Source organism: Pavona decussata, unplaced genomic scaffold (genome assembly GCF_977016875.1).
Source record: "Pavona decussata unplaced genomic scaffold, jaPavDecu1.1 SCAFFOLD_89, whole genome shotgun sequence".
Classification (NCBI taxonomy): domain Eukaryota; kingdom Metazoa; phylum Cnidaria; class Anthozoa; order Scleractinia; family Agariciidae; genus Pavona; species Pavona decussata.
The window spans coordinates 407,201-431,087 of record NW_028145506.1 but is presented as its reverse complement, the minus strand read 5'-3'; the positions used below and the strand labels follow the sequence as shown (position 1 = coordinate 431,087).

Sequence of the window (23,887 nt, the reverse complement as noted above, 5' to 3'; positions counted from 1 at the left end):
GTGTTTCCAATTGATAAAGATGCACATATAAATTTGTGGTTTCCCTTTCTAAATAATCCATTTCTGTAACCTCCACCTTTGTAGTTTAGTTTACATTTTAACCATTTCTTTCCAAGGTCAAAATATCAATTCTCCACAATATATCTTATAAGCATTTCTATTTAAATTAAAAGGAGAATTTTGTAATACATCAAAATGATAAATATATTCCTAAGTTGACAAATCTACTTGCTTTGATCAATTCATTTTCTGTCAGACAGTTACGCATACATTCAAAATTTTGGTTTCTTGAAAAGTAACCTAGATAATAAATTCTTCTTTAAACTAATTTGCTGATAATTCAGAGAAGAAATTCTGATAAATTGTGATGTTATCTATAGTGTACATGTTTGAGATGGTCGTGCATAGTCCCTCAAAATGAATTTTCTGAAAACTATGGTGAGTTACTTCCAAATTTTTAAAACAGCAGCTGTTTTTCAATGCAGTTACATTTTATGTATTTAAAAAAAAAAAAAAATTCCTTAACTGTAAAACAAAAATTAAAGTTGCATATTAATCACTTTATCATTCTTAAAGAAGTAATTTAAGCAGGTTCCAACTAAAACATAATTCAATTTAAATGTAAAAAAGGTTGACATTTTTAACAGAAAATGCATCTAAGGAAGGGGAACAAAGCTGAGGAAAAGAGTTCTAAATGTGTGGCAAACCTTTATCTCCTTGAAAATGTGTGGAGGTACGTAGGCAGGGACTAAAACTTTTAAAGCACTGAAACATCATTATTCTTGTTCTTCAATTTCTTGACTCATAATATTAAGGAGTTATACCTGAAAAAATATTTCCTTTTAAATTAAATTTAATAACTCACAGAAAACTCCCATGATTTAAAATGACATTTAAAATAATTAATTTATATATTAGTTTGAACGGGAGGTCATAATAGCCGGCAGCATTTACTGCACAACAACATCCTAGGGAAGTGGTTTATTTTGAGATTTTTTTTAACAGAGTAGAGTGACCATGTTTTTGCAGTATTCCTTCGTTTGATGCTGATTTATTACTGATTTACTCAATATTAAGTAGAATTTACACAACCTGGAGATTTAGCATGTAGTGAATCTTTGGTAGCTAGCGGCATTGAATTAATTAAAAATTAGGGCTTATGTTATAATACAACAAATAAATTAAAGTAGCACCTTTAATTTTAGGGAATGCATCCTACCTCCCTAATTTACCAGATGCTATTGGCTTTTCAAAAATCCTGACTGGCGTTATTTCCCAGTCTGAACACCTCGTTTTCCCCCAAAAAACAAAAGGAATTGATTTTCCATGTTATGATATCACAGGAGCCTTTGGCGGCATTACACCAAGGGAAATGCTAGTTTTATTGACAATTGAATCCAAACTATTTGGATGTGATTAAAGGGTTTCCAAACAGACGTTCCACTGAAATGACCTATTTGGGGGCCCCTGGCTTCAGTGTAAAGCTTAATATCTCCTAATAATTTTTGTGTCTATACCTTTGTAAGAATTTAATGTGGGAGTACAGTCCTGCTCTTCAAACTGCTGATTGAAATGTTTCTGTTGTTTTTCAGTTCCCTTGCTGAGGTGAACACACTGTCTACAGATGATGGTCCCCTGAGATGGGTTCCTGTGGTAGAAAACGTCATACCAATTATTATTCACAGGAAGAAGGTATCTGGTCCAAATAAATTGGTTTCTGCAAATTAATACGTTGTTCAGTTAGCTAGGGTTGTTAAAGTGGTTTAGCTGCTTGGCTTGCCTGATCAGTCTGAGATTCTGAGAGCAAAAAACATACATGCTTGGTTATACAGTGGAACCTCTCCTTACGGACACCTCTCTATTACAGACAGTTCACTTGGTCCCTGAGAGACTGAAATCCATATAAAGCCTACTTCTCTAAAATGGACACCTCTATGATGCGGACATTTATTCTGGTCCCCTTGGTGTCCGTAATAAAGAGGTTCAACTGTTATAATAAACTAAATAAATAAAGAAAGAAAGAAATGGGAATTTCAGTGACATATCCACAGAGTACAGTGGCTGTTTGTCCACTTTTTCCAGGTCAAATTGGACTTTGAAAATGTTGTTTTTTGTGGTGGGAGGAAAGCCAGAGTACCCAGAGAAAAACCCTCATTGCAGGGACGAGAACCAACAGCAAACTCAGCCCACATACATGTAATGATGGCGTTTAAACACCAGGAATCAAACCTGTGCCACGTTGGTGCAAAGCAAATGCTTTCCCCACTGTGCCATTTTATTGCTAAAAATATTCAAGTCTAGAGGGCATAATGTATACTTCCTATAAACTTCTAATTAAATTACCATTGTTTTGTAGGTGGATGCAGAGGACGTGTTTCTTGTCACAGCGTTGATGAACAATGAGACAGTGTTTAGTGCAGAGATCAACTTAAATGGTAATGAAACAATAATACATTGTAAAATTATTTTACTCTTTAATTTGTAATTTGTGCAAAATATATAATAAACCCTGAAGTTATTGGTTTAACACTTATGAAAAGTTGTTAAAACTTCAGTCAATGCATTAAATATGATGGCCTACTTTCAGGTCCAATAACTAATCAACTGGATGATTACAACACAGCTTGTGACTGAGACATACTTCTGTCCCATCTGAGTTCTAACCATACTGTGAATAATAATGTTGTTGAACTAATTTTGTTGTCAAATATGTCTCTTCATTCATCCAGAAATTCGGCTTAAGAAGACATCCGAGTGTTTTGTTCAGTGGAGAAACCGCAAATCAAGTAAGTTGGCCTTATTATTAAAAGCCAGGAAATTTTGATAATCATATAGATTGTTAGGATTTTTAAAATGTTTTAGCAATCAGCTCAGCTATATGTGATCTGATGATTATGAAACTCTGAATATATGTATGTTGTTGTTGAGCCTAATAATTTCCACACGGCATCGCAATTGATGGTCAGAGTAATATTAACAGTGTTATACAGATAACTTTCAAAGTCAGGGAGTCATTAAAGAAGTCTTCTTAATTGGTTCAGGGCCAGGAAGTCAGCTTTCTTGATTTGTAGATAGGTAGGTAAGAAGGCAGGCAGGTAGGTAGGCAGGTACAGTAGGTAGGTACGTATGTATGTTGTGACTTTATGATGACGTTAAAGAACTTTATGAAACTTGCTATTGAATTTATGCTTTTCAGAGTGTGCGCTGACAAGTTTCTTTTGATTGATAGATTTTGCTTCTGATTGCCATATTTAAAAGCACATGTGCATTGGCTAATTTGTAACTTTTGAAATTTATGGCGTTGTGTATCTGTCGTGCGAGCAAAATAATATAAACAGATTTGGATTTTGGATTGATTTCGTGATTTTGTGGAAGGGGTTTTTTTTCGAACTTTTGGGGAATTTTAGGACGAGAACTTTTTGAACACTATGTTCAGGAAATCGACTGAACAAGGTAGGTAGATAGATTTCAAAATTACATTGCAACTAACTGGCAAAATTGCATAATTTACAATTTACAATTTACATTTCTTCCACTATTTAGATAATCTTAAAAATAGATCAGGAAGGTAAAGATTAAATTCACTAATGTAATACGAGGAAAAAGTATACAAAAGGCTAAAAACAAATTTTACATAAAAGCCATAAAATGAATTATGCATTTACACTGGAGCACATTGCGGGGATTATGAACTACCGATTAGAACATTTGGTGCACATCTTCAGGAGGTTGTAAAAGGTACATATTTAAAGGATCTGACACCCCTCTCTGATCTGGAATACAGCTTACTTAATTGCTTACTTAATGGACTGTTGCATTTTTTTTAAATGTTTTACAGAGAACCATGCATGGGGACTCAATTTTGTTTCTGAAGAGGAAGCTCAGAAGTTCTTGGATTTTTGCTGTGTATGTAAATGACTTTGTAAATTACTCTATTCTCAGGATGATTTTATTAGCAGATGTCTTGGTCATTCATTTTATATGGTGAAAGCTATCAATGTTTTTGTTATTAAATAAATATATACCTAAATATCTTTTGCTTTCTTTTTCAACAGCCTGGACGCATGCGTACAGTGTCAGGGACTTCGTCAACGGCTCCCTCATCTTCCAATCACCCAAAACCAAGTGCACAGACCAAGGTATTATTAAGATTATTGAAATTATTTGTGTTATCCGTGAACTTTGGTAAATTACTACAAGTAATGCAAACTTACTCACTGTTCAAAATTTGATCTAAAAGTGGGAAAAAATTGTTTAAGATCATGGAAAACAATTAAAATATTTATTACTGGTCACCAAATCTTCAGGGGGAAAACTGTTAAATTAAGCTTTTTCACAAAAGGTAATGTCTGAAAGGAATGACGTTTTGGTAGTCTTTCTCATAAAAAGAAATTTGTGGAGAATATTTGCCAAAAAAATAAAAATAATGTGGTTTTGCATTTTCTTTATTTACTAATAGATAAATTCATCAAGGAAGGACAGCCAAAGTTCTGACCTTGCTCCAACCATCCAAATAAATGATATTGAATTAAATATCAAAAATGCACCAATGAACGACACCCTACACAATAGTGTTGGTGACCATTACAACTCCAGTAGCACTCTTGTTTCTATGGAAGGGCACAGTCCTGTTGGATCTCGCAGTAGTACTCCTGTGGGTAATGAACCTATCAGCAATGATCCAGGAGACAGTGGATTTGGTATGGAGGATGTTGGAAGTGACTCAGTTGAACACCAGAAGGTATCTCGCATTTCGCCATCTCATGACAAGGAACTCTCTGCACGTCTGTCTGTTGCTAGTGACTCAGATTACTCCGTCAGTTCAAGGAGTAACTTATCCGCAGATATAGACGACGTAACGGAAATGAGCTACTACAAGAACTTTGCTGATTTGAATTCCAATAACAGCCCTGTGGTAAGCAAATTCTAGGTAGTTTCATTTTGCTGTGTGGTATACATGCCCACGCAATCTGAATTCTAAAACTGTCTGTACCAAGATGTTTTACAGTTTAAGAATGTCTTGTGTAGATGTATCAGCTTACCTCCTGCCAAATGTCGTGATTTCAGTTCATGTCCTGTCACCTGTACTGTGTTGTTTTCTAAGGTATACATGTGTGGTGTAATGTTGAGAGCAACCCAAGAAAGAGTTGTAATAATCGTAGCTGTTTCATGCTGTGAATGAGAAGTTACAGTTGTATGGACAAATGCTACTTTACCTTTGAATTTGAGGCCTGACATAAACGATCTTGCTTTCTTCACATCTGCAGGAACTGAATGCTTCATTTCATGATGATGCAGATCTGAACAGCAGCTGTGGAACAGATGTAGATTTGAAACCCAGATCTGGAATCGCTCAATCACGTCAAGGCGGAGCAACTCGCAAAGCTGGCTGGCTTTCTGTGAAGCACGTCCTTGTAAGGTTAAAGTCAAGCAAAGTTGAACTTGCCTCTGATAGGAAGTGGCGTAAATGTTGGGTGTCATTAAAGAGTGGTGCATTGAACTTTTATGTTTGCAATGAAAAGACTGTGAGTCCTCAAGACTTAGATGAGCCAAGCTTTTCACTGGAGATTGATGGTTGTATTGCACAGGCTGTACCAGAACATGCCAAGTTAGACCATGTGTTTAGTGTCAGCTCCAGACTGGGTGAAGCCTACTTTTTCCAGGTATATCCTAATCCTAAATTTAAATCTATGCCACCCTGGGTGATTGTTCTTTTACATACACAACACCTAAGCTGTGTAATGCGTTGTTGTTATCAATTGAAGGGGTATGTTTCTGAAAAAAAAAGCCCCAAGTGACTTCTGATAAATTGCTAGATTCTCCTTCCACAAATGCCTTGAATTTGCTTGTGAAACAAAAGGAGAATTTGACCTCACATCAAAAAGTCACTTAGGGCCTTATTCCGTGCACCCCTTCAATTACAAGTTCTGAGTCAGTCAACTCTTTTGAGGTTAAGCTTAAGTCTCATCGTTTTAGGGATGGCCTTTTCAATTTGATGTCATCCAGCATCCAGGTCCAGGTTGTTCAAAGAGTGGATAATTCTATCCAGTTGATGAATCGCTATCGAGCAGATAAAATTTACTCCAACCAATAGAGTGTGTGCACGGCGGCCATGTTGGAGGACTAAAACAATAGAAGATATTTGCATAAAAATAGAATATATTTCCCAAAGGAAAATCATTGTATTGTTTCGGTCCTCCAACATGGCCGTCGTGCACACACTCTATACATTTTACAATGTATGTGCTGGATAGTGACTTCGCTGCTGGATAAAGGTATCTGCTCTTTGAACAAATGGGGTCTTTTTTTTATTAATTAATTAACTTAGCTGATAGAGTTGTAATTAGTTTATTGGTTGATTAAGTTGCATGTTATTGATTAGTTTATTAGCTAGAAATTGTAATTTTCTGTTTAGCATTGTAATGTGCATTAAAGCATATTCACTTGGAATTCATGCAATACAAATTACTCTTATTATTATAAAATATTACTATTATTATTATTGTTATTGTTATTATTATTATTATTATTATTATTGGTATTATTATTATTATTATTATCATTATCATTATCATTATTATTATTATTATTATTAAATAATTGTAGACTAATTTTAGTTTCCATAAATTAAAAACTGATGCTGCATACATTTTTTCCTTTTCTGTATGGATTATCAGGCATCCAATCAAACTGATCTTGAAAACTGGATAACAGCTGTTCACTCCATGGCTGCGTCAGTGCTAGCTGGCTCTGGACAGAAGGGAAAGCATGAAATGTTGCGTATTCTTATGACAGAAATCAACAGAGTAGAGACTAAAATATCTTCAGACTCCAAACTTAAGAAGATGGCTGAGCTACAGTCAACTGTGGTCACTGATTCCAAGAATAAACAGGCTTTCCTTGATCAGGTAAATTAATTAAGTAACGGTGTGCTGTTTATGAAAGCTGTACATTGTATTGCATTATCATAGATGAACTGATAATACATACAGTACGTGTAACAAAATGAAATTAGCACCTCTTGGTAGCTCTCACCTCAGGATTTCAGAAATATTTTAATTTCTCCAATGATGAACAAACTATAAATCAGCTTTTAGCAATTTCTCCAAAATACACGGGAAGAACTTGGGAAAATCAAATCAAATCAATCTAACTAACTACCAGTGAGTAATGCATGCTAATCACCAATTAAATTTACATTGACAGATTTCAAAGTGGGATAAGAACTTGGAGCATCTTAACATTGACTTGTATCGACTTCAGTGCTACATAGCAGCCATACGCGGCAGTCAGCTGCCCAATCCTCAGACACTGCTGGCATGTGTCTCAAGGAGCACTAAACAAACTCTTTCAAGAATAAACATTTTCTCTGTTATGTCATTCCATGCTGTGGTCAGTGCCAGAGACCCCAGCACAGATGAGGAAGTGAAAACGAGGAATAAAGCAAAGAGGTCAGCAAGCTCTGTGGGCAAGCTGAAAAGTGCGCTGCTTACTTCACTTAGAATCAATGATGCAGCAAGTGTTAAGTCCATCAGAGATCGGTATGCAAACAAAGGGGCAGGAACTCCAAGATTAAGCCGGTCAGTAAATCAAGAACCTCCATTGAAATTCCATCGAATTCAGAGAGGTTGTTAATCTAGTGCAGTTTAAAATTATATTTAATAATACCTTTTTTTTTATTGTGTTTGCAGGCAATCCAATTTAGACGTCATTGATGATGTTCCTGATGAAGAGGGGACAATACAAGTGGAGAGTGCTTCCTTGTCGTCCAGCCACTCAGACTGGAAAAATATGGGAAACTTTTTACGCATCAGCTTAGACAACAATCAAAGCACCGTTATACCTCAACATAATGAAATGACTGTACTAGAGGCTGTTGAAAATACCTGCGGCAAACGTCAACTACAACCAGCAGAATATTACCTTAAACTTGGAATGGAAGATTCATCTGGTGCAACGGGTAAGTTAAACCCAAATGTAAGCTCATTGAAGGGGTTTAGCAATGCTGTTTTAAATATTATTTTGCTAAGTTGAAATCAAAATTGCTCCAAATACATGTAAGCTTTATTTTGGAACAGAGATAGATTGGTTATTGTGCAAAATCTAGTCAACATGTTTTTGAAAGACCTCTCCCATTTATAATGCTAAATCATGTTACAATTAACAATAATTATTAAAAACTGAATCATTGTATAATGCAATTCGAGGGATTTGATTGGCTTAGCGGCCATGTTATATGAGCAATTATACCATGGCTGAGAAATGGCGACCATTAAATTGTCTTCTGGTTGTTCTTGCACAGTGAAATCAGTAAGATCTAGCAATATTTCTTGATTGTTTTTAATAAAACAATTATTCCACTTGCGCTTGTTGGATATGAGATGATTATAGCCAACTCGGCGCTACGCGCCTCGTTGGCTATCTATCATCTCATATCCAACGCGCGCTCGTGGAATAATTGTTAAATATAGCTGGTTTAATTTGCTTAGCAAGAACAACCTGAAGACCATTTTGATGGCCACTATTTCTCAGGCATGGTATAATGGCTCATATACCATGGCCGCTAAGCCAGTCAAATCCCTGGAATTGCATTATGCAATGATCCAATTTTTGTAATCACTTAATATGTTAAACGAATGTGATCATTGACTTTAGTTCTCTTGTTCTAGAATATACCACTCCTGCTCAAGATTCTTTGTTAGAAAATCACGTAAGTAAAGTTAACTATCATGAAATCATGTACTACTACTTTTTCATAATTTTGTTTAATTACCTGTGCATTGGCACGGTTACTATATATATTTTAGGTAATTTGATACTTGTAGAGTAACATTTTTTTATATATAAATACTTTATTCAAACAAAAAGAACTCTTTACAATACAATATTTACCTAGATAAACATAAATTTATTCAGTTTTGTCTGTTTTTGTGATTAATTCCAAATGTGGGCAGTCCTTGGGATTTTACAAGTAAATGATGCGTAGTTGAAACGACTGGTTTTGCTGATTTCCTTGTCTTCTTGTTAATAGCACTACACCAGTCTAAGATTATGTCAAAAATGCACCTTTACTGTTGAATTAACGCGCTCCATCGAGGTTGACAGACTAGACTTTGGTAAGTAAAGATTTAGTAATCTTTCTATTCACAGTTTATTTTTTTTATTCAGTAAAGTAATTTTGTACTTGATATTTTTAAGAATCTGTAAAATAAAGTATTAAATTAATTTGTGCATTGAGTCTGACTTCGGAACGTGCAGTTCAGTCTTGACGAGTACTAGTACAGAGCTTTGCTGCTGTCGTTCATTTGGTTTCTCAGTATAACATTTTAACATTGGTTCAGAACTCTTCTGGAATTCATGTAAGTATCATTTGTTTTCAGGTTTATCAGTTGAAAGCAAAGGTGAAGGAATTGTGGTCAGTGCAGTTGAAGAAGGAAGACTAGCACATGTTCAAGGTATGCAAGGAACCATTTGAAGGAATTTAGAGAACCAGTCCTTCAAAACTAATTGAGCACTGCAATAATTAACCCCTGCAGCGACTTAATCAATGCAAAAATAATTTTTGCTCTTAATGTTCTCTAGGTGTGAGGGCAGGAGATGAAATTATTGCTGTAAACGATATTGAGGTAACTGAGGTTGAAAATGCAGTTGAGGACCTGAGGGAAGCCCTGAAGGGTGAGTGGGGATTTTGTCTGGCCATTACTGTTATGTGAGCTAATAATTAAGTTGCTGGTTCAGAATCAAAAGGAAAATGAACATCTGGCACAAGTCATTAATTTCCACGGCACCCATTCTTATGTGTATTGAGGACCCATAAATTTCTTTAGGTCGGTGTACAGCATTTTGAGGCAATTCATTAGGGGGCTTAAAGTTAAATATGAAGAATTTTACGGGGAAGCTTAGCAACAAAACTAAGGATTAGTTGTCAGTGACTGCAGAGGAAAAAAAAGGGGTTCACTGAGTTTCCTTTGGTTAACAACTGTCTTAGAAAGTTCCGTTGATAAGTTGAATGTTAGTGAAAAGAAAGAAGCATGGTTAATATTGATCTCCCTCATGGAATAAGAGAATATGTACTTTTCAGCATGTTACTACATGAGACAAAAAAAAGGAAAATTAAATTAAGCTTATTTGACTCGCTGATTAACGTCAGACCTTCCTCACACTTCCTCACAACCTGGAAACATCTGTCAAAGATTTGAGTCCTTTTAGGGACGTGGTTTTTCCCCCATGTGTGACTAGGTGAATACTGCACGTTTTTTTTGTTTGTATGTATGTAACATAAAACATTGTCTTTTGTAACACATTTTTCTTTCTGAGTGTGAGTGATTCTAAATTCTGATTCCTAGATCCATCCATTACCTTATTACTGCGTTCATGTCGTGATGAGCCTCCAGTTGTCAACAAAGTGACTTCAGATGCGATCATCTCAAGTCTTGTGGTACAACCGCCACCAAAAATAAGGTAATGACAGTTTATAAGAACCTGTATAAAAGTTAGAAGGGCCGGGTTAGTTAATAATTTTAAAGTTAAGAAAGTAACTTTAGCTATAGTTAATACCTAACTTGTAACATCCTTTCTTATTTGTTTTAAACCTTTTTCTGATAATAAGCTACTTAGTCTTATTTTTCTACTTTTTAATCGTTGTTTTCAGTGATACTATTGCTGAACAGGATTTGAGTGACCTGATAGTCCCTCCACCTCAATGTGAGTTTACCTTCGATGTTTTAAGTTTAATTCTATGTTTGGTTAAATTAAACATTCACACTGTTTGCCCGTTTATCCACCGAAAGTTTGTGTGCCACTCTCGATGTTGAACGAAAATATCATTGTGTGATAGTTTGTCCTGGGTTTAACCGTTTATGACTATAAGCCAGAAGCACGCAGGAGTTGGCATTGTATTGAACTAAAGAAGACATTTTTCTCACACTGTTAACGGTTTGGTAGTCCGTATAGAACTGGCCACAATACCAAGCTAGTTGAAGGCATTTGCACACATTAGCACATTAGCTGTGTGGAACTAAAATGGCGGACGAAATCTGTTTTTTGTTCTTTTAAATTGCGCTGACTGGTCTCTCTACGTGAAGGTCAAATTGTTCTTTGTATCATTCGAATTATTTTTCTCTTGGAAGATGCTAATACTTGTTTGTGACTTTGAAAGGTTTTTAAAAGCTTTAAATTTGGTGCAAAACTTTGTAAGCATAGACCTCTCTCATCTGAAGTCTGAAGCTTAAGATAATCAGTTTTTTTCGTTAGCTTCTCGTATAGCTAATGTTTTGAGACGGTCCTTGTTAAAGTTATAATGGATATAAAACATAAATACCTTTCTTACCTGGCTGAGTAAACTCGTTCGTCTCTCAAACCATCTGTCAAGCTTTTTGCCAACTTGCGGCGTTCATCTTCTTTCGCGCTTTTGGCTTTTTGTGAGCTGCCAATCAGTTTGTCACGTGAATTTTTTGCCCGGCGCACGAAATACACCCATATTTCACTGGGGCTGTGTCATTCACGCTTGTTGAGTGGTTATTGCGCCTTGAATTTGTTGTGTAGCGTATGAAGAAGACCCTGTGGATAGCTCTAGCATTGCTACAAGCCAGCAAGACGAACCTTACAGCCCTGAGGGAACCTCGACCAAAAGTGTCGACGAACTGCTTCAGGTACGCTTAACAGGCACATTATTCTATACGATCAGGTTAATGTTTTCCAGCGTTAAGAATCCCTTGTAAATTACTTTATATCTGACTTAAGTGTTAAAAATAGAGTTTTTAACGAAAAGGGAGAAAACACTCAAGCCCTACTTGCTTTGGACTCAAGTCAGTTTACGTCAATCTCGTTGTCGCTATAAGTTAGGAATCAAGAACGCTAAAAGCGTGGCTAGTCACTGAACTGTTCAATTATATTTTTGTGGAACTGTGTATAGAGTGTTAGTACTATTCTCACCCGGACGATTACACCAGACAAACTGGAAACAGTTCTGTTCATAGGTTCAAATATACATTTGCTACAAAAAAAGCGTAATATCGCATTTTATTTAATTAACTAACCTTATTTCACTTGGCTTCAGTTGTTCTCTGTCAGATTTTCCGGCGTTTCGACTGATTTGTGAACCTCTCTCTCTGTTGACACATGGTTGTCGATTTGTTTGTTTGTTTAAGTTGTACTAACTGCGAGGATGTTTGTTCTCTTTAATCTTTCATCTGCAGTTCAAATATATGTTTCATATATTCATTCATTTGTTTGTTTGTTTGTTTACATGCAGACGGCGGAGCAGGTGACGATGTTCTGTAGACAGCAGATTGAGTACTCGGATGACGAGGAACCCAAACCAAGCGTTCATCTGAGTCAAGCACAGAAACTAAGAAAAGTTATCGTTGAACTTGTAGATACGGAGAGGTCTTACGTTAAGGTATACTTTTCGAACTACATCATTTGCTAGGGGTAAACTCGTGTACAGTTATTTATAATGGTAATTAAACTGAGTGGAGTGCAATTTGGTCTGAAATCATACGCGTGATTTCAAAATCAAACGAGCGCGCAGCGCGAGTTTGATTTGAAATCACAAGTATGATTTCAGACCAAAATTGCACGACACGAAGTTCAATTACCACTTAATTACATCCATTTGAAATCACAGAGTATCATTGTCAATATTAATATTCTATTTGTGTTAGTTCATTTCCATTTTGATGGGCTAAAGAAAGGATGCAATTTAGAGCAAAAAATGGTGCAATTTGGGAATAAATTGCACCATTTTGGACCAATCAGATTCCAAGGATCACCAGTGATTTCAAAATGGATGTAATTAGGGAATAAATCGCACTGTTTAGAGGCAATCAGATTGCAAGGATCACCAGTGATTTCAAAATGGGTGTAATAAAACAAATAATCTTTTGTGCTGGCGCAAAAATCGATCTGCAGGAAAACGTTACGTGGTGGTTCACATTATGCCGAGCTTAGTTTTATACCGGTGATCTTGAAGCACGGAACTCTATAGCTAATCACAATTCTTATTTCCAATCGTAGTTATTGACAAAAATAAGGAGAAAGATAGAAGCATTTAAGATTATTTTGGACTACCTCAGTAAAAACTCTTCTTATGCGTCTGTGATTTTTAGGATCTGAGGTTGCTTCTAAAGCGATATCTCGACCCCATGAAGGATGAAAATTTCATGTCGCAATCGGAGGTTTGTAGACTTTGAATTCCGTCAATTTCAGCGCTGCTGCTTTCGTGTTGAGGGGTCTGCCTTCCTTTTGCGTGACTTGTTTTCCTTTCTCATTCTAGGTTCAAGCTTTAGTGGCAACTGTGCACGAAATATTAGATTTCCAAGTGAAGTTTCTCAAAGAAATCGAAAGACCTGTGGAATCCGAGACTGGTTTTCATGAGTTTACTGTTGTTGAACAGTTTCAGGTGAGGTAACAAAATATAGCGCTCAAATGATGTTTTTGCGCTAAGTGGAAACTTCGAAGTTCAACGTAAAAAGAGACTTTTGAGGATTATCATGGAAATTTGATGTAAGTGTTGAAAGCGTCAGTGTCTCATCGGGTGTTACAGGATCGAGTAGTTTTGACGAAAACGCTGAGAAATTTCCGTAACATTGCCCCTCAGAGTTACCAAACTTAATGAACTTTTCAGTGTAAACTTGGTAAAGTGCTTGCAATACCATTTTCAACCAGTCAGCCAAATATCAACAAGAGAATTACATGAGAAGTTTTCGTACATCCGTTGAGGAATTAGGAGATAACTAGTTACTATAACAAAGTTTTCAAACGCGAAAAGTCCACTTATTCAACTGGCTTGAAACTTGATGAAAATGTCATTGACTTTCTTTTCCCGCAGAACGTTATTTATACCATTGGCGAGACGTTTTTTAACTACACGGAACATTTCAAACTGTACAGTGCCTTTTGCTCCAGTCATTCCAGAGTTGTAGAGCTGCTTCAGTCAGGTAGGGTAGGCTGCTGTCAGTTTTGCCTGTTTTCTCTTGTTTGCCTTTCAAGTGATAACTTCACTTCTTCCTCCGTATTCTCACCAAGAAAGAACTGCCGGAGCTGAGGGAATGCTGGTGTCCTATCGCCCATGCAACCCGGATGAGCGTTGTGTGACGAATCAAATGACTACAGAATGTCCGATTAACCTTTGAAACAGTCAAACTACCACAGGATAGTGACTAAAAATTAGGGTCTTTGTGATCTGAATTCGCGTTAGCGACCACCCGGGTTTTACATTGTTGGTGGTCGCTCGCGGGAGGTGTAACTGTATTTCCCCTTCGACGATCTTATTTCTACTTGCTATTGAATTTTAGGAACAAATCACGCGCTTCACGAGTTTCTCCACGCTCGTAATCCCAAGAATCAACATTCAGGAACTTTGGAGTCTTATCTTATTAAACCCATACAGGTAAGTTTTTGTTTTGTGTGCACTACGATCTAAATGCCAACCTATTCGAAGCACAGACGTTCGTGAGCTACGGACGGCAACCGGAAGCCGAATGTTTCCTTTTTGGCGTGGTTTTGCTCCTTACCACGCACAGGAAAAGCGCTTGTTGATGTCTGTGGCTTGACGTTACAAACGCGATGGCGTGAAAACGCTCCAAAAAGGGAAAAATTCAAGTTCCGGTTGCCGTCCGTGGCTCAAAAACGTCTGTACTTAAGCTCCCTACTAAAAGAAAACGAGAAACACGTCAGTGCAATCTTCGTGAAGAAAACTATCCACTACGAATTAAAAGAACGTAAAAACGCGTTAAAATCATCTCTAATGTTTGGTTCAAATATCGTACTTCTGCCCTGTCGAATTTTAATAATTCAAGTGGTTTCGTAAGGAGTTCGACAAAAGTGCGAATGTTGATTGAGACGTCGAATTTGGTGTTATAGTGCTTCGACAAGACGCCAAGTTGAATACTGTCACAGAAATGTGGCGCATGAATCGGTACGCACTTCTGCCGGGTAATGCGACACAACCAGTCGAACTTGCGACACAAGTGCGACAGGCGACCATATTCAGTTGTCGAACGTTTGCCGTGCAGTGCGCTGCTTGGGCTGGGCTAAAGAAATCCCATCTAATAGTTTATGGGGAGTTCAAGACGAGCTTGCCTTCCGTCTTAGACGAGTTTTGTGCGACTGCTGTACTTTTTTGTTTTGGTTTTATTTTGTTTTAGATAATGTCTTGTCTCAAAACTTGAAATTTTGCATTTTCAGCGTATCTTGAGATATCCACTTTTACTGAGAACCATCCTGAAGCTTTTGGACGGAACCAGTGAGGAACATCACTGTCTTTTAGGTACTGAATAAGTTATAATGTAATTTTCCTATTTTACGATTTTCTTCAACTGGCACAACATAATTTGCATCTCTTGAAGCGTTGATCGAAAAGGTTTGTATAACGCGTCTCGCGGAAGCTGGCCATTTCTAATTGACTCGTGTACTTTCATGTCCAGTCTCTGTTAATCGAATTGTAATTGCATTATACAATGTACCTGGATGGGGAGGTTTTCAAGTGAGTGTCAAAGAAATTTCGCGTTGCTATTCCGCGTTTACTTTGGCTTTATTTTACTACGTTTTGTGATTGGTTGGTAAAACTCACGCCACTTTCTCAACCAATGAGAAGCAAAACCAAAACCAATCGTGACTTGCTCGCACGCGTTTTCCCGCGCTCGGCGCCGGTTACACGTATTTCTTTCGAATTCTGATTGGTTCATTGCGCTGGTTTCGTCTGTTATGATTGGCCCGCGGTAATTCTTTTGGTTTTGGGTATACACTCAACGGAAAACCGCTCCGTGTTCACACCAATTGATTATAGCCCTCAACTGTGATACGATTGCGTCCTTCAATCAACTCTCCTGGGATTGTTTGATTATATTGTGTAATCCAACAAAAGATACTTATACTTATTTAATATCACTTCTTATCACTTTATTGAGAAAATAACAGTTTAGAAAAATCTGAATACTTTCTATGACAAAATTCCTACAATGGTAGAAAATAAACACAAAAATGACTACGGGGAGATTCTCCCACAAACACTTGCTCAAAACAAGCAAACTTTTGTTCATTCAAAATAGTGCGAGGTAGACTTTAGCATGGTTTGTAAAAAAAATATGCTAAATGTGAACAAGACTTTAGCAAGTGTAATAACATTATTCCCACTTGACTTGAATTGATTGTAACTGAGATTTAAATAACATAATGTGAACATGGCTATCAGACTAGCCAAGTCCAGAGTGCCTCTGAAACTGCGTTGGTTCTGTGGTCGATGTTTAAGGCAAGCAGATTAATTTACTTAAGTTCGGTAAGGCAAATATTTTACGCGTACTCAACAAAAGGAACTGAGGTTTTGATGTATTATCGTGGTAAGCACCACGAAGAATACGAAAATAAGCAATCAAAATAGCACACGAAAAAAAACAATATTTTTCGTTTTTCGTGTGCTTAGCTTGCATGCTTTTATCACTGATATATTCGTTGCGAGGAAAACGTTAGAAAAAGCGCGCACTCTGTTTGTTTTCCTTGTACTTGGGCTTACGATTTAAATGCTTTATTGGCTAGTGTTTGTACTTATATCTTTACTGTTCATATTACCTTTAGAGCGGTTTTCAACTGAGTGTCGTAATTATAAAACCAAAACCAAGAGGGACGTAGACAACACAATGAACCAATCAAAACTCAAAGCAAATACATGTAACCGGCGTCAAGCGCGGGAAAACGCGTTCGGTCAAGGCACGATTGGTTTCGGTTTGGCTTCCCATTGGTTCAGCGTGAAATGGCGCGAAATTTGCCAACCAATCACAGAGCACAGTAAAGCAAACCTGAAGCAAACGCAAAAATACTTTCGACACTCAATTGTAAACTGCTCTAATGCTTATGCTTGCACTTTTGTCGCCAGTGAAAACCTTCCTGTCCCATGCGCGGTAGGAAAACAGTCTCATAACCACACTAAAAAATTGCTTTCGATTATTGTAATTTCCTTTTGTTGTAAACCATTGAAATAGTGCATAATAATAAAAACCTTAAAAAAAACCTTTGATTCACAGATGCGGTCGTCGCGATTGAAAAAGTTGCTGAACATATCAATGAAATGCAACGGATCACAGAACAATTCTCACCGATGTTCCATCAGCTGGTAGAAGAATTTGGCGGATTTGAGGTACGTAAAACGAGAAAATACAACAGGCGCCTTGATTGAATAGAAAGCATTCTTTTACTGCAACAAGATGGAAAACTACATCTAGTTCCTCTTGTCTCTAGGCTGACCCACTCTTTTGAAGGCCAATTTCTACATCACATCATTCACGCCCGCAAATGTTATTCACCCTCAGAAAAAAAGGGCTGAAAAACGCAATATTTAAAATCAATAGCCACAAAAAATAAACAGAATACTGTTTTTGTAAAAGTTGAATAGTGTGGATTCGATTCTTCTCTGTAACTTGAATTGTGTAGGTACTGTCTGCAGTTACTCGACGCGACTGAGAGGGGGAGGGGTTGGGGTCTGAGCAAATGCAAAGAAAACCGCAAATCGTGCGTAATTACCCAAAAGAAAAAAATCAAGTTAACTCTGATGCTCTTGTGATCCCTCGTTTTCTAAAAGAAAGGCAAAAGTGAAAAAAATTCATGCGCAAAACAAAAATTACTATCCCCAGTGCCCCCAAAATAAAATGCTACTACTACTAATAAAAATAAAATAAAGTGATCCGTCCCTAAGCTGTAGTATTTACAGTGTATTTGTTCACAAACGTGTCGCTTTTCTGTGGTGTCTTCCGATAGTCTCTTCGAAGGACTGCTACATCTGTTTATGGTAGTGCAAGTCCTTTGTCAGCCATCATTGTTCACGATGCATGAGGTCTACAGCCTGTCAAGCTATTTTCACTGCGGCTGCTTTTTAAGCCGATAGGCTGCTGTGAGAACTGTTTATAGTGTTGACATATGATGTTCGCAAGAGAGAAGATGACTCATTCATTTCTGAGTAGCCCCCGGTGATGAAGCTGTTATATGAGACATCAGGTGGATACGGCTTGTATGTCCACCTCAGTCGGCGAAAACAGGCCGGGAAATGAGTGAACACAGCTCTCTTTAGGTTACTGTGGAATTTCTCCGTAAACCAACAGAACAAGAGGAAATTGGCAAAACCTTGGGCACTTTCACATATTCCCTGAAAAAAGACAATAACGTATTCGATTTCTTAAAAACAATAAACAACAGCATCAACAAAAACAAAGCACCAATTTCAAGTCAGTGTGGCAATTGGTAATTCAAATCCCCCACATGTGGTTCATGTATTTTATAATAGTGTTGAGTTTGAAAAAGAATAGTTAAATTGTCTTTTTCAGTTGCCAGCAAGGGGAATCATTAAAATCAGAGTTAACCTGAGATCAGAGGAATCCGCATGGGCCCAGACTTGAATTTACACCTGTGCCAATTTATGCTTCTATCTAGAGATAATTTTGTTATTTCTCGGTTCATGAAATCCACGGAGGCAGCTAAAAGAGTGACGTGGGTGCGCAACGTATCTTTTAGAGGTTAAAATTAGCGGAAAGGCACCCTTTTGTGCCTGTCCTGGTACCTGTTGAGGGTACTAGGCAAGGCAAATGACAATTTAGAGAATGTGAATCTAGATTGAAATGAATTTCATCCATGCTCACAAAACGATATTCTGGTGCCTCAAAAGGGTTCCTTAAAAAAGTTCTGACTGGCACCCCAGTCAACTTTCTATGGCAGTCTCAGCCCCCTCCCCGCCCCCAAGGATCCTACCATGATAGAAACCTTTCCACAAGTCTGTCCAGTTATAAAGTAATCCTACGCTTTTAACAATACTGCCTCACCAAGATATCACACCACTCATTGCCATCATGAAGCCACTTTTTACCGAGTACAAGTTGTCTACAGCTTCTTGTTTTGAAATGTTCAATCACTCAGTCACTAATTCTCGCTTGTCGAGTCTTCCCGACAGCTTTAGACTATTTGTCCCTAGCATAACATGAGTGAATGTAACCGTGTTTTGCTCCCTGCATTTTTTGCTTTGCTGTTAACCCATTAACCCCTAATCTGATCAAAAAAACAAATTCTCCTGTCTTTTCTTAATGTCAACATACTTTTTTTTATTATTAAAGTACTGGGGAGAAGTTACTAGAATATAACAAATATTCACCTTAGGTGATCATATCCTTAATTCTCATAAGCTCGGGGGTGGAAGAAGTAGTGATATTACAAGGAGAAATTTGATGCTGATCACTGTTAGGGCATAAAAGACGCACCTGGATGTATATCAAGGCTACTTGGAACTTCCGTACAGATTCTGATTCATTCACCGAAGAAGTGATGTATATATAATATCGAATCATTCCCCAGGTTCGAAGGAAGAGCATTATAAGAGGTACAAACTGCAACTTCTTAGCTTTCTTCGCTGCCTCCAAGGAGTAATCTTTCATCTGGTACCTTTCGTTGCGAGCTACCTATTAATTAAGAAAACAGTGCGCATGGCGCGGTGAGTTCCTTGCGGGCCACCTGTTTAAGGGAGGGGTTCACGGTTCTGCGCATGTCCATGAATCAAAATACTTTTTCGCCTTTGCTCGCTGTGACCCAAGCCTGTTTAATTTAATTCGTTGTTTATAAACCATTCAGAAGGGAATAGGTAACTCGGGTGGTAATTTTTCATATGATTGCGTTATTTCGCATTCAAATAACCGTAAACACATCCGTGGAATAAATCCCACGGGTCAACGCTAAATTCAATATCGACAATGTGAGTAGTCTGAAATGTCAGCCGTCTCCCCGGGCCTTCTCCTACAGTGGTTAGGGGCGGGGGGGGGGGGGGGGGGGGGCTGACATTTCAGACTACAATATGAGAACAATCCAATTTTGAATTTTGGTCAACAGTCATTTTGCTTGGACTTATCATAGAATGTGATTACTGAAGTACATGTGAGTGGGATTTTTAAGGCCATAAAGTTGATAAGACAGAGAAAAAAAACATTTGCATTCATGCATATGCGTTGAAATGTGAACCCCTCCCTTTAAATATCGCGCTCGCTTCCTGTAGCGGTGACAGAAAGCACCTCATAGTTTTGTGCGTGTACTGACTGCAAGTCAGTCGGTCAAGCAGAAACAATCCAGTCGAAACTGATCGTGTTGTTGCGATTGTAATAAACTGCCAAATAGAACCACTGAAACCTCACTTGGCAGGAGAGGCGAACATGCTTACGTAATCGGTCTTTGGTTACTTTTAATCAGTTCAACAATAGCACTGGACAATCCATCTTTGATTACAGTGAAATCGATCGCGATTTATTTCAATTCAACAATGGAGAGCGAAAACCTTGGAAGTACATTGCAGTTTATCAGTGATTAAAGTCCATGTTTCAGATTCCAACCAAAAAATTAGAGTCCAAGATTTTTGTTGTTGTTGTTGTTGTTGTTGTTCACTGTCATTTTAGTCGCCAGAATCAAGACTGCGAGGAACTGTGCGGAAGGCTAACTGCATTTGCATGCCTGTTCGAAACATCTATTAAGATCCGTTACGGGAAAAGTCACGCATAACGCACGATTCTGGGTAGAATGCGAGCAGTCTCTCTTTTGCTCGAGAATCGTCGGGGAAGAACGCAAAAAACTGAGCGAGCACGACTGATATTCGGGGTTTCCCCGCGTATGCTCGAGCAAAAGAGAGCCTGCTCGCCGCCTAGCCAGGATCGTGCGTGCGTTATGCGTGACTTTTCGCGTAATGGTCTTAATAGATGCTTCGCACAGGCATGCAAATGCAGTTAGCCCCCCACGTAGTTGTTTTTAGTGGACTCTCCCCTAAGACGATTGCGTGGGAGGCTACCTTTACTATAACATGAAATTTTGAGTGTCGCTAACTTTAAATCGTTGCTAAATTAAAGCGAGTATAATCTGAAATCCCACCAACTGTTCAGTTTATACACACATATGCTATTTGACGGTCGATTTATGGCGTGTATCGGATGCCTCGTGCACATTTCAGTCATTTCAGCTTGAGAACTGAATATGGATTCTTTGCCAGTATTAAATTTTGTCTTCCCGTGTAGACTCCGCGGTGGTTTCCACGTTTTTAAAGAGCTGTGGAATCCTAGACTAAATGAAAAGTTTGACACAATTCACGAGGAAACTCACGCAGGCTGGCTTTTCGCTTTATATGACTATCTGACGGGCGCTGAAGGAAGGAAATGTATCCTCAAGGGATGGGAGAAAGCATGAGTCACGGAAATTGTCAACAGCGACAAACCACTAGCACCTGTTGATCCATTTGAAGAAATCTACCGGGCTTGATCGGTGTCGTTAGAATGTTAATGGTTAGGTACTCGTAAACGGAGCATTGTGAGGACAGCATTAAGATATGACATTACCAGTTTCGTTTGTTTCGTTCAAAATTAAGTTTCAGAACGTTGTATGATTTGGATTAAATGAAACTATTGACGTTTATGATTTTATCACATAAATGTTCCATTGTCGTCGTGAAAGTTTTGAATACCTTAATTCGCCAGAGTTTCAGTTCGTGAAATAGCGAAAAAAAAATTGCTAAATTAAAGTGCCGCTAAATAAGGATTTTTTAAGGTGACAAATTTTAAGGTGACAAATTTTGGCGACACTTAAAAAAGTGTCGCCAAAATTTCATGTGATAAGGTATGTACTGCAAAAAAAATTATGCTTAGCCCGAAATTCATTTAAAACAATAAAGTACTAGCTTTCACTTGTACGATTATGTGCCTAAATCGTATCGATAGGCCTAAACACATCCTGCTTTTTTGCGCGGGGTTTTTTGTATTTTCAAATGAACTGAGAATCGTGCTCTCGCTGTATACGTAGTAGAGAGATTCAGCTATCGTGTATGAGTGGGTCAAATAAGGCCGCGTTTGATGTCACGTACGTGGAAACTCGCTTTGAGTAAGTTAGTGCCTTTTGCCGTGAGGACAAAAGCTTCTAACATTTACAGAAATATTTCATTCAGGCTCCGCCGATCAAAAGCGTCCTGTACGGGCGAAAGGCTAGGCTTAGTTTGGTCGAGCGCTGTTACGAATTGCAGCATGTCCACAATCTCCTTTGTATTTCGTTTGTTACGTAATAAATTTATTCCACGACACGCCCCTCTATCTCCCATTTTTAACTAGACCCACTAGATCATCCCGATCATACTGATTAAGAAGAAAAAAACGATTAGCTAAATTCTAGAATTTTATAGGTTTTGAAAGCGATTACATTCGGATAAGTTTATTACAGGAAAATTTAGTCCTCTCTGAATTTAATTTGTTAAGGAGTTTTAAGCCTTTTAAGTATCGCTCTTTGATAGGTGTCTTGGTCACGCATGCATATATTTATAATATTGAAATACTTTTACAGGTAATCAGGCCGAAATTGCCAAAAACATAAAAACGTTCAGCCTCAGCACAAAAATAAGACGTTGTAATAAAAAATAAGAGTGTACACGCGGTGATACACGCTTCAAATACAATGACCCTTTCGTTGAAAGTTTAGAAGCTAGGAAAAGTGTCTTTTGTCCTCGTGATCAGACGTGATGAAACATTTCGAAGTTATCTCTTGCCTCGTTTAATTTAATATCTTTGAGGAAACTCTGCGCGAATCCGAACGGATACGCTGGTTTAATACTGTGCGAGAAAACTCTGTAGAGTTTTTGAAAGAAAAAAAAAACAAACAGGCAAATCAGGAAGGCTTACCTCTTCACGGATATGGCACTTCAGCAAGCTGTAGAATACTACAACGAGTATAAACATGATGATTTCCCAAAGTTTGTCTGTTATTAGCATCCAAAATACAATAGACGCATTGTCTTTGCCGCTGTCTTGAACCCTAATCCAACACCAAGCGGAGCTGTAAATATCACGGTCGTTTCCAAGAACATCTTGTTGCAGTGCGACACCGACGATCAGTAGTGGGACACCCCAACCTATGAAATGGAAACCCCAGAACATTGTCTTCGCGAGGCTGACTCGTTGTCTTGCTACGGTCATGTACAAAAAAATTGCCAAGAATGTAGTCCAGAAAAAGGACCAGAGGTTTGCGGTGGTAGCGAGAAAACTCTGAGATGTGCAGGCGGGAGAGTTTGTGTTGGGAGGCAGCCATGCGCCAAACATATAACTGCCCACCACAATACAATCAGCTATAGAGATGTAAACCAGGATTTTTCTAGACGTTGATCTAATGTCCTTCCAAGTGATGTACGTAATGATGATAACTGATCCTCCAAAGAGCGAGAACGCTGAGGTGAGCGTCACCAGCGAACGATTCAAAGTTGTGTTTCCGTAAACTCCGAAACCAAGCGTGGTTGGGGTTAAGGTAGTCGTCATGTCGCGGTCGACCAATTGCTGTGGTATCCGTGTACTCTTCAGCTATCGGTTGGAAAATTTGTCGAAGATTAGTCGAATTCGTTTCGACAAATTAAGTTTAGTTGGGAGTTACATCGGGCGACGAGACCATATCATTAAGAGGTGTGGGTAGAAATACTGAGAGGTATATGTTTCTCGTGATGTGCACGAGGTCAAATATAATGGAGAAATAATATGATATTGGGGATATCATGTGTACATGCAAAGGCTTGTCACGCTAGCACATGACGGCGCGGATAAAATTTCTCGTCCATGGATTTACAGGATTATCATTAATCTAAACCTCGTGGCTTGGAACGGTGACAAAAATTTTGACGTGGATCACGGTTGTTTGGCAGATCACTTTTCACAATTTGTGAAAAGAACATTTACGCAAACCGATAGTACAGGCTTGGATTCAGGAAAAAGTTTGTTTTCCGATAATGCAAGCGCTGAAGACTTGAGGGGTCAGGGGCATGTTCCCCCGAGAAATTTTTAAATTTTAATCCCTGAAAGTGCTATTTCCTGGGTTTTCAAGCCACTCTGACAGGCATTTTCTATACTTAAGC

General features: G+C 38.0%; 3 protein-coding genes across 5 annotated transcripts in view; 1 reads left to right on the top strand and 2 right to left on the bottom strand.

Moving 5' to 3' along the window:
• LOC146474413 (uncharacterized) overlaps nt 1-10,484 on the bottom strand; it is a 77,220-nt gene extending 66,736 nt beyond the window's left edge. The window contains exons 1-3 of one of the 3 annotated variants that reach the window (XM_085117027.1): nt 10,360-10,482; nt 6,649-6,750; nt 1,518-1,648 (exon numbers count right to left, since the gene is read on the bottom strand). In XM_085117027.1, the coding sequence (XP_084973153.1) occupies nt 1,518-1,648; nt 6,649-6,650 (133 nt within the window). In that variant the 5' untranslated portion in view covers nt 6,651-6,750; nt 10,360-10,482. Of the gene's footprint in view, nt 1-1,517; nt 1,649-6,648; nt 6,751-10,359 lie in introns of those variants that run through there. The other 2 variants (XM_085117026.1, XM_085117030.1) reach the window with 2 other exon arrangements.
• LOC146474411 (rho guanine nucleotide exchange factor TIAM1-like) overlaps nt 1-23,887 on the top strand; it is a 33,195-nt gene that overhangs the window by 1,599 nt on the left and 7,709 nt on the right. The window contains exons 2-25 of the mRNA XM_085117017.1: nt 1,593-1,692; nt 2,357-2,435; nt 2,730-2,786; nt 3,839-3,906; nt 4,056-4,139; nt 4,460-4,915; nt 5,268-5,663; nt 6,678-6,908; nt 7,207-7,580; nt 7,692-7,960; nt 8,670-8,710; nt 9,032-9,116; nt 9,381-9,455; nt 9,583-9,675; nt 10,347-10,461; nt 10,652-10,704; nt 11,545-11,651; nt 12,254-12,400; nt 13,110-13,178; nt 13,277-13,402; nt 13,832-13,940; nt 14,298-14,392; nt 15,190-15,271; nt 17,022-17,134. Of these exons, the coding sequence (XP_084973143.1) occupies nt 2,393-2,435; nt 2,730-2,786; nt 3,839-3,906; nt 4,056-4,139; nt 4,460-4,915; nt 5,268-5,663; nt 6,678-6,908; nt 7,207-7,580; nt 7,692-7,960; nt 8,670-8,710; nt 9,032-9,116; nt 9,381-9,455; nt 9,583-9,675; nt 10,347-10,461; nt 10,652-10,704; nt 11,545-11,651; nt 12,254-12,400; nt 13,110-13,178; nt 13,277-13,402; nt 13,832-13,940; nt 14,298-14,392; nt 15,190-15,271; nt 17,022-17,134 (3,288 nt within the window). The 5' untranslated portion in view covers nt 1,593-1,692; nt 2,357-2,392. The remainder of the gene's footprint in view (nt 1-1,592; nt 1,693-2,356; nt 2,436-2,729; nt 2,787-3,838; nt 3,907-4,055; nt 4,140-4,459; nt 4,916-5,267; nt 5,664-6,677; nt 6,909-7,206; nt 7,581-7,691; nt 7,961-8,669; nt 8,711-9,031; nt 9,117-9,380; nt 9,456-9,582; nt 9,676-10,346; nt 10,462-10,651; nt 10,705-11,544; nt 11,652-12,253; nt 12,401-13,109; nt 13,179-13,276; nt 13,403-13,831; nt 13,941-14,297; nt 14,393-15,189; nt 15,272-17,021; nt 17,135-23,887) is intronic.
• Nucleotides 17,170-23,687, bottom strand: LOC146474412 (G-protein coupled receptor 157-like). The gene is made up of 3 exons (XM_085117035.1): nt 22,671-23,687; nt 19,239-19,436; nt 17,170-18,136 (listed from the first exon to the last, which is right to left on the bottom strand). The coding sequence occupies exons 1-3, from the start codon at nt 23,298-23,300 to the stop codon at nt 17,867-17,869; spliced, it is 1,098 nt and encodes a 365-aa protein (XP_084973161.1). The 5' UTR covers nt 23,301-23,687; the 3' UTR covers nt 17,170-17,866.

Coding starts and splice junctions, on each gene's coding strand:
- LOC146474412 (XM_085117035.1), bottom strand. CDS start 23,300: ATGACGACTACCTTAACCCCAACCACGCTTGGTTTCGGAGTTTACGGA. Junction 19,437..22,670: donor AGTGCCATATCCGTGAAGAG/GTAAGCCTTCCT, acceptor CTTAATTAATAG/GTAGCTCGCAACGAAAGGTA. Junction 18,137..19,238: donor TAGCCTTGATATACATCCAG/GTGCGTCTTTTA, acceptor GTCTTTTTTCAG/GGAATATGTGAAAGTGCCCA.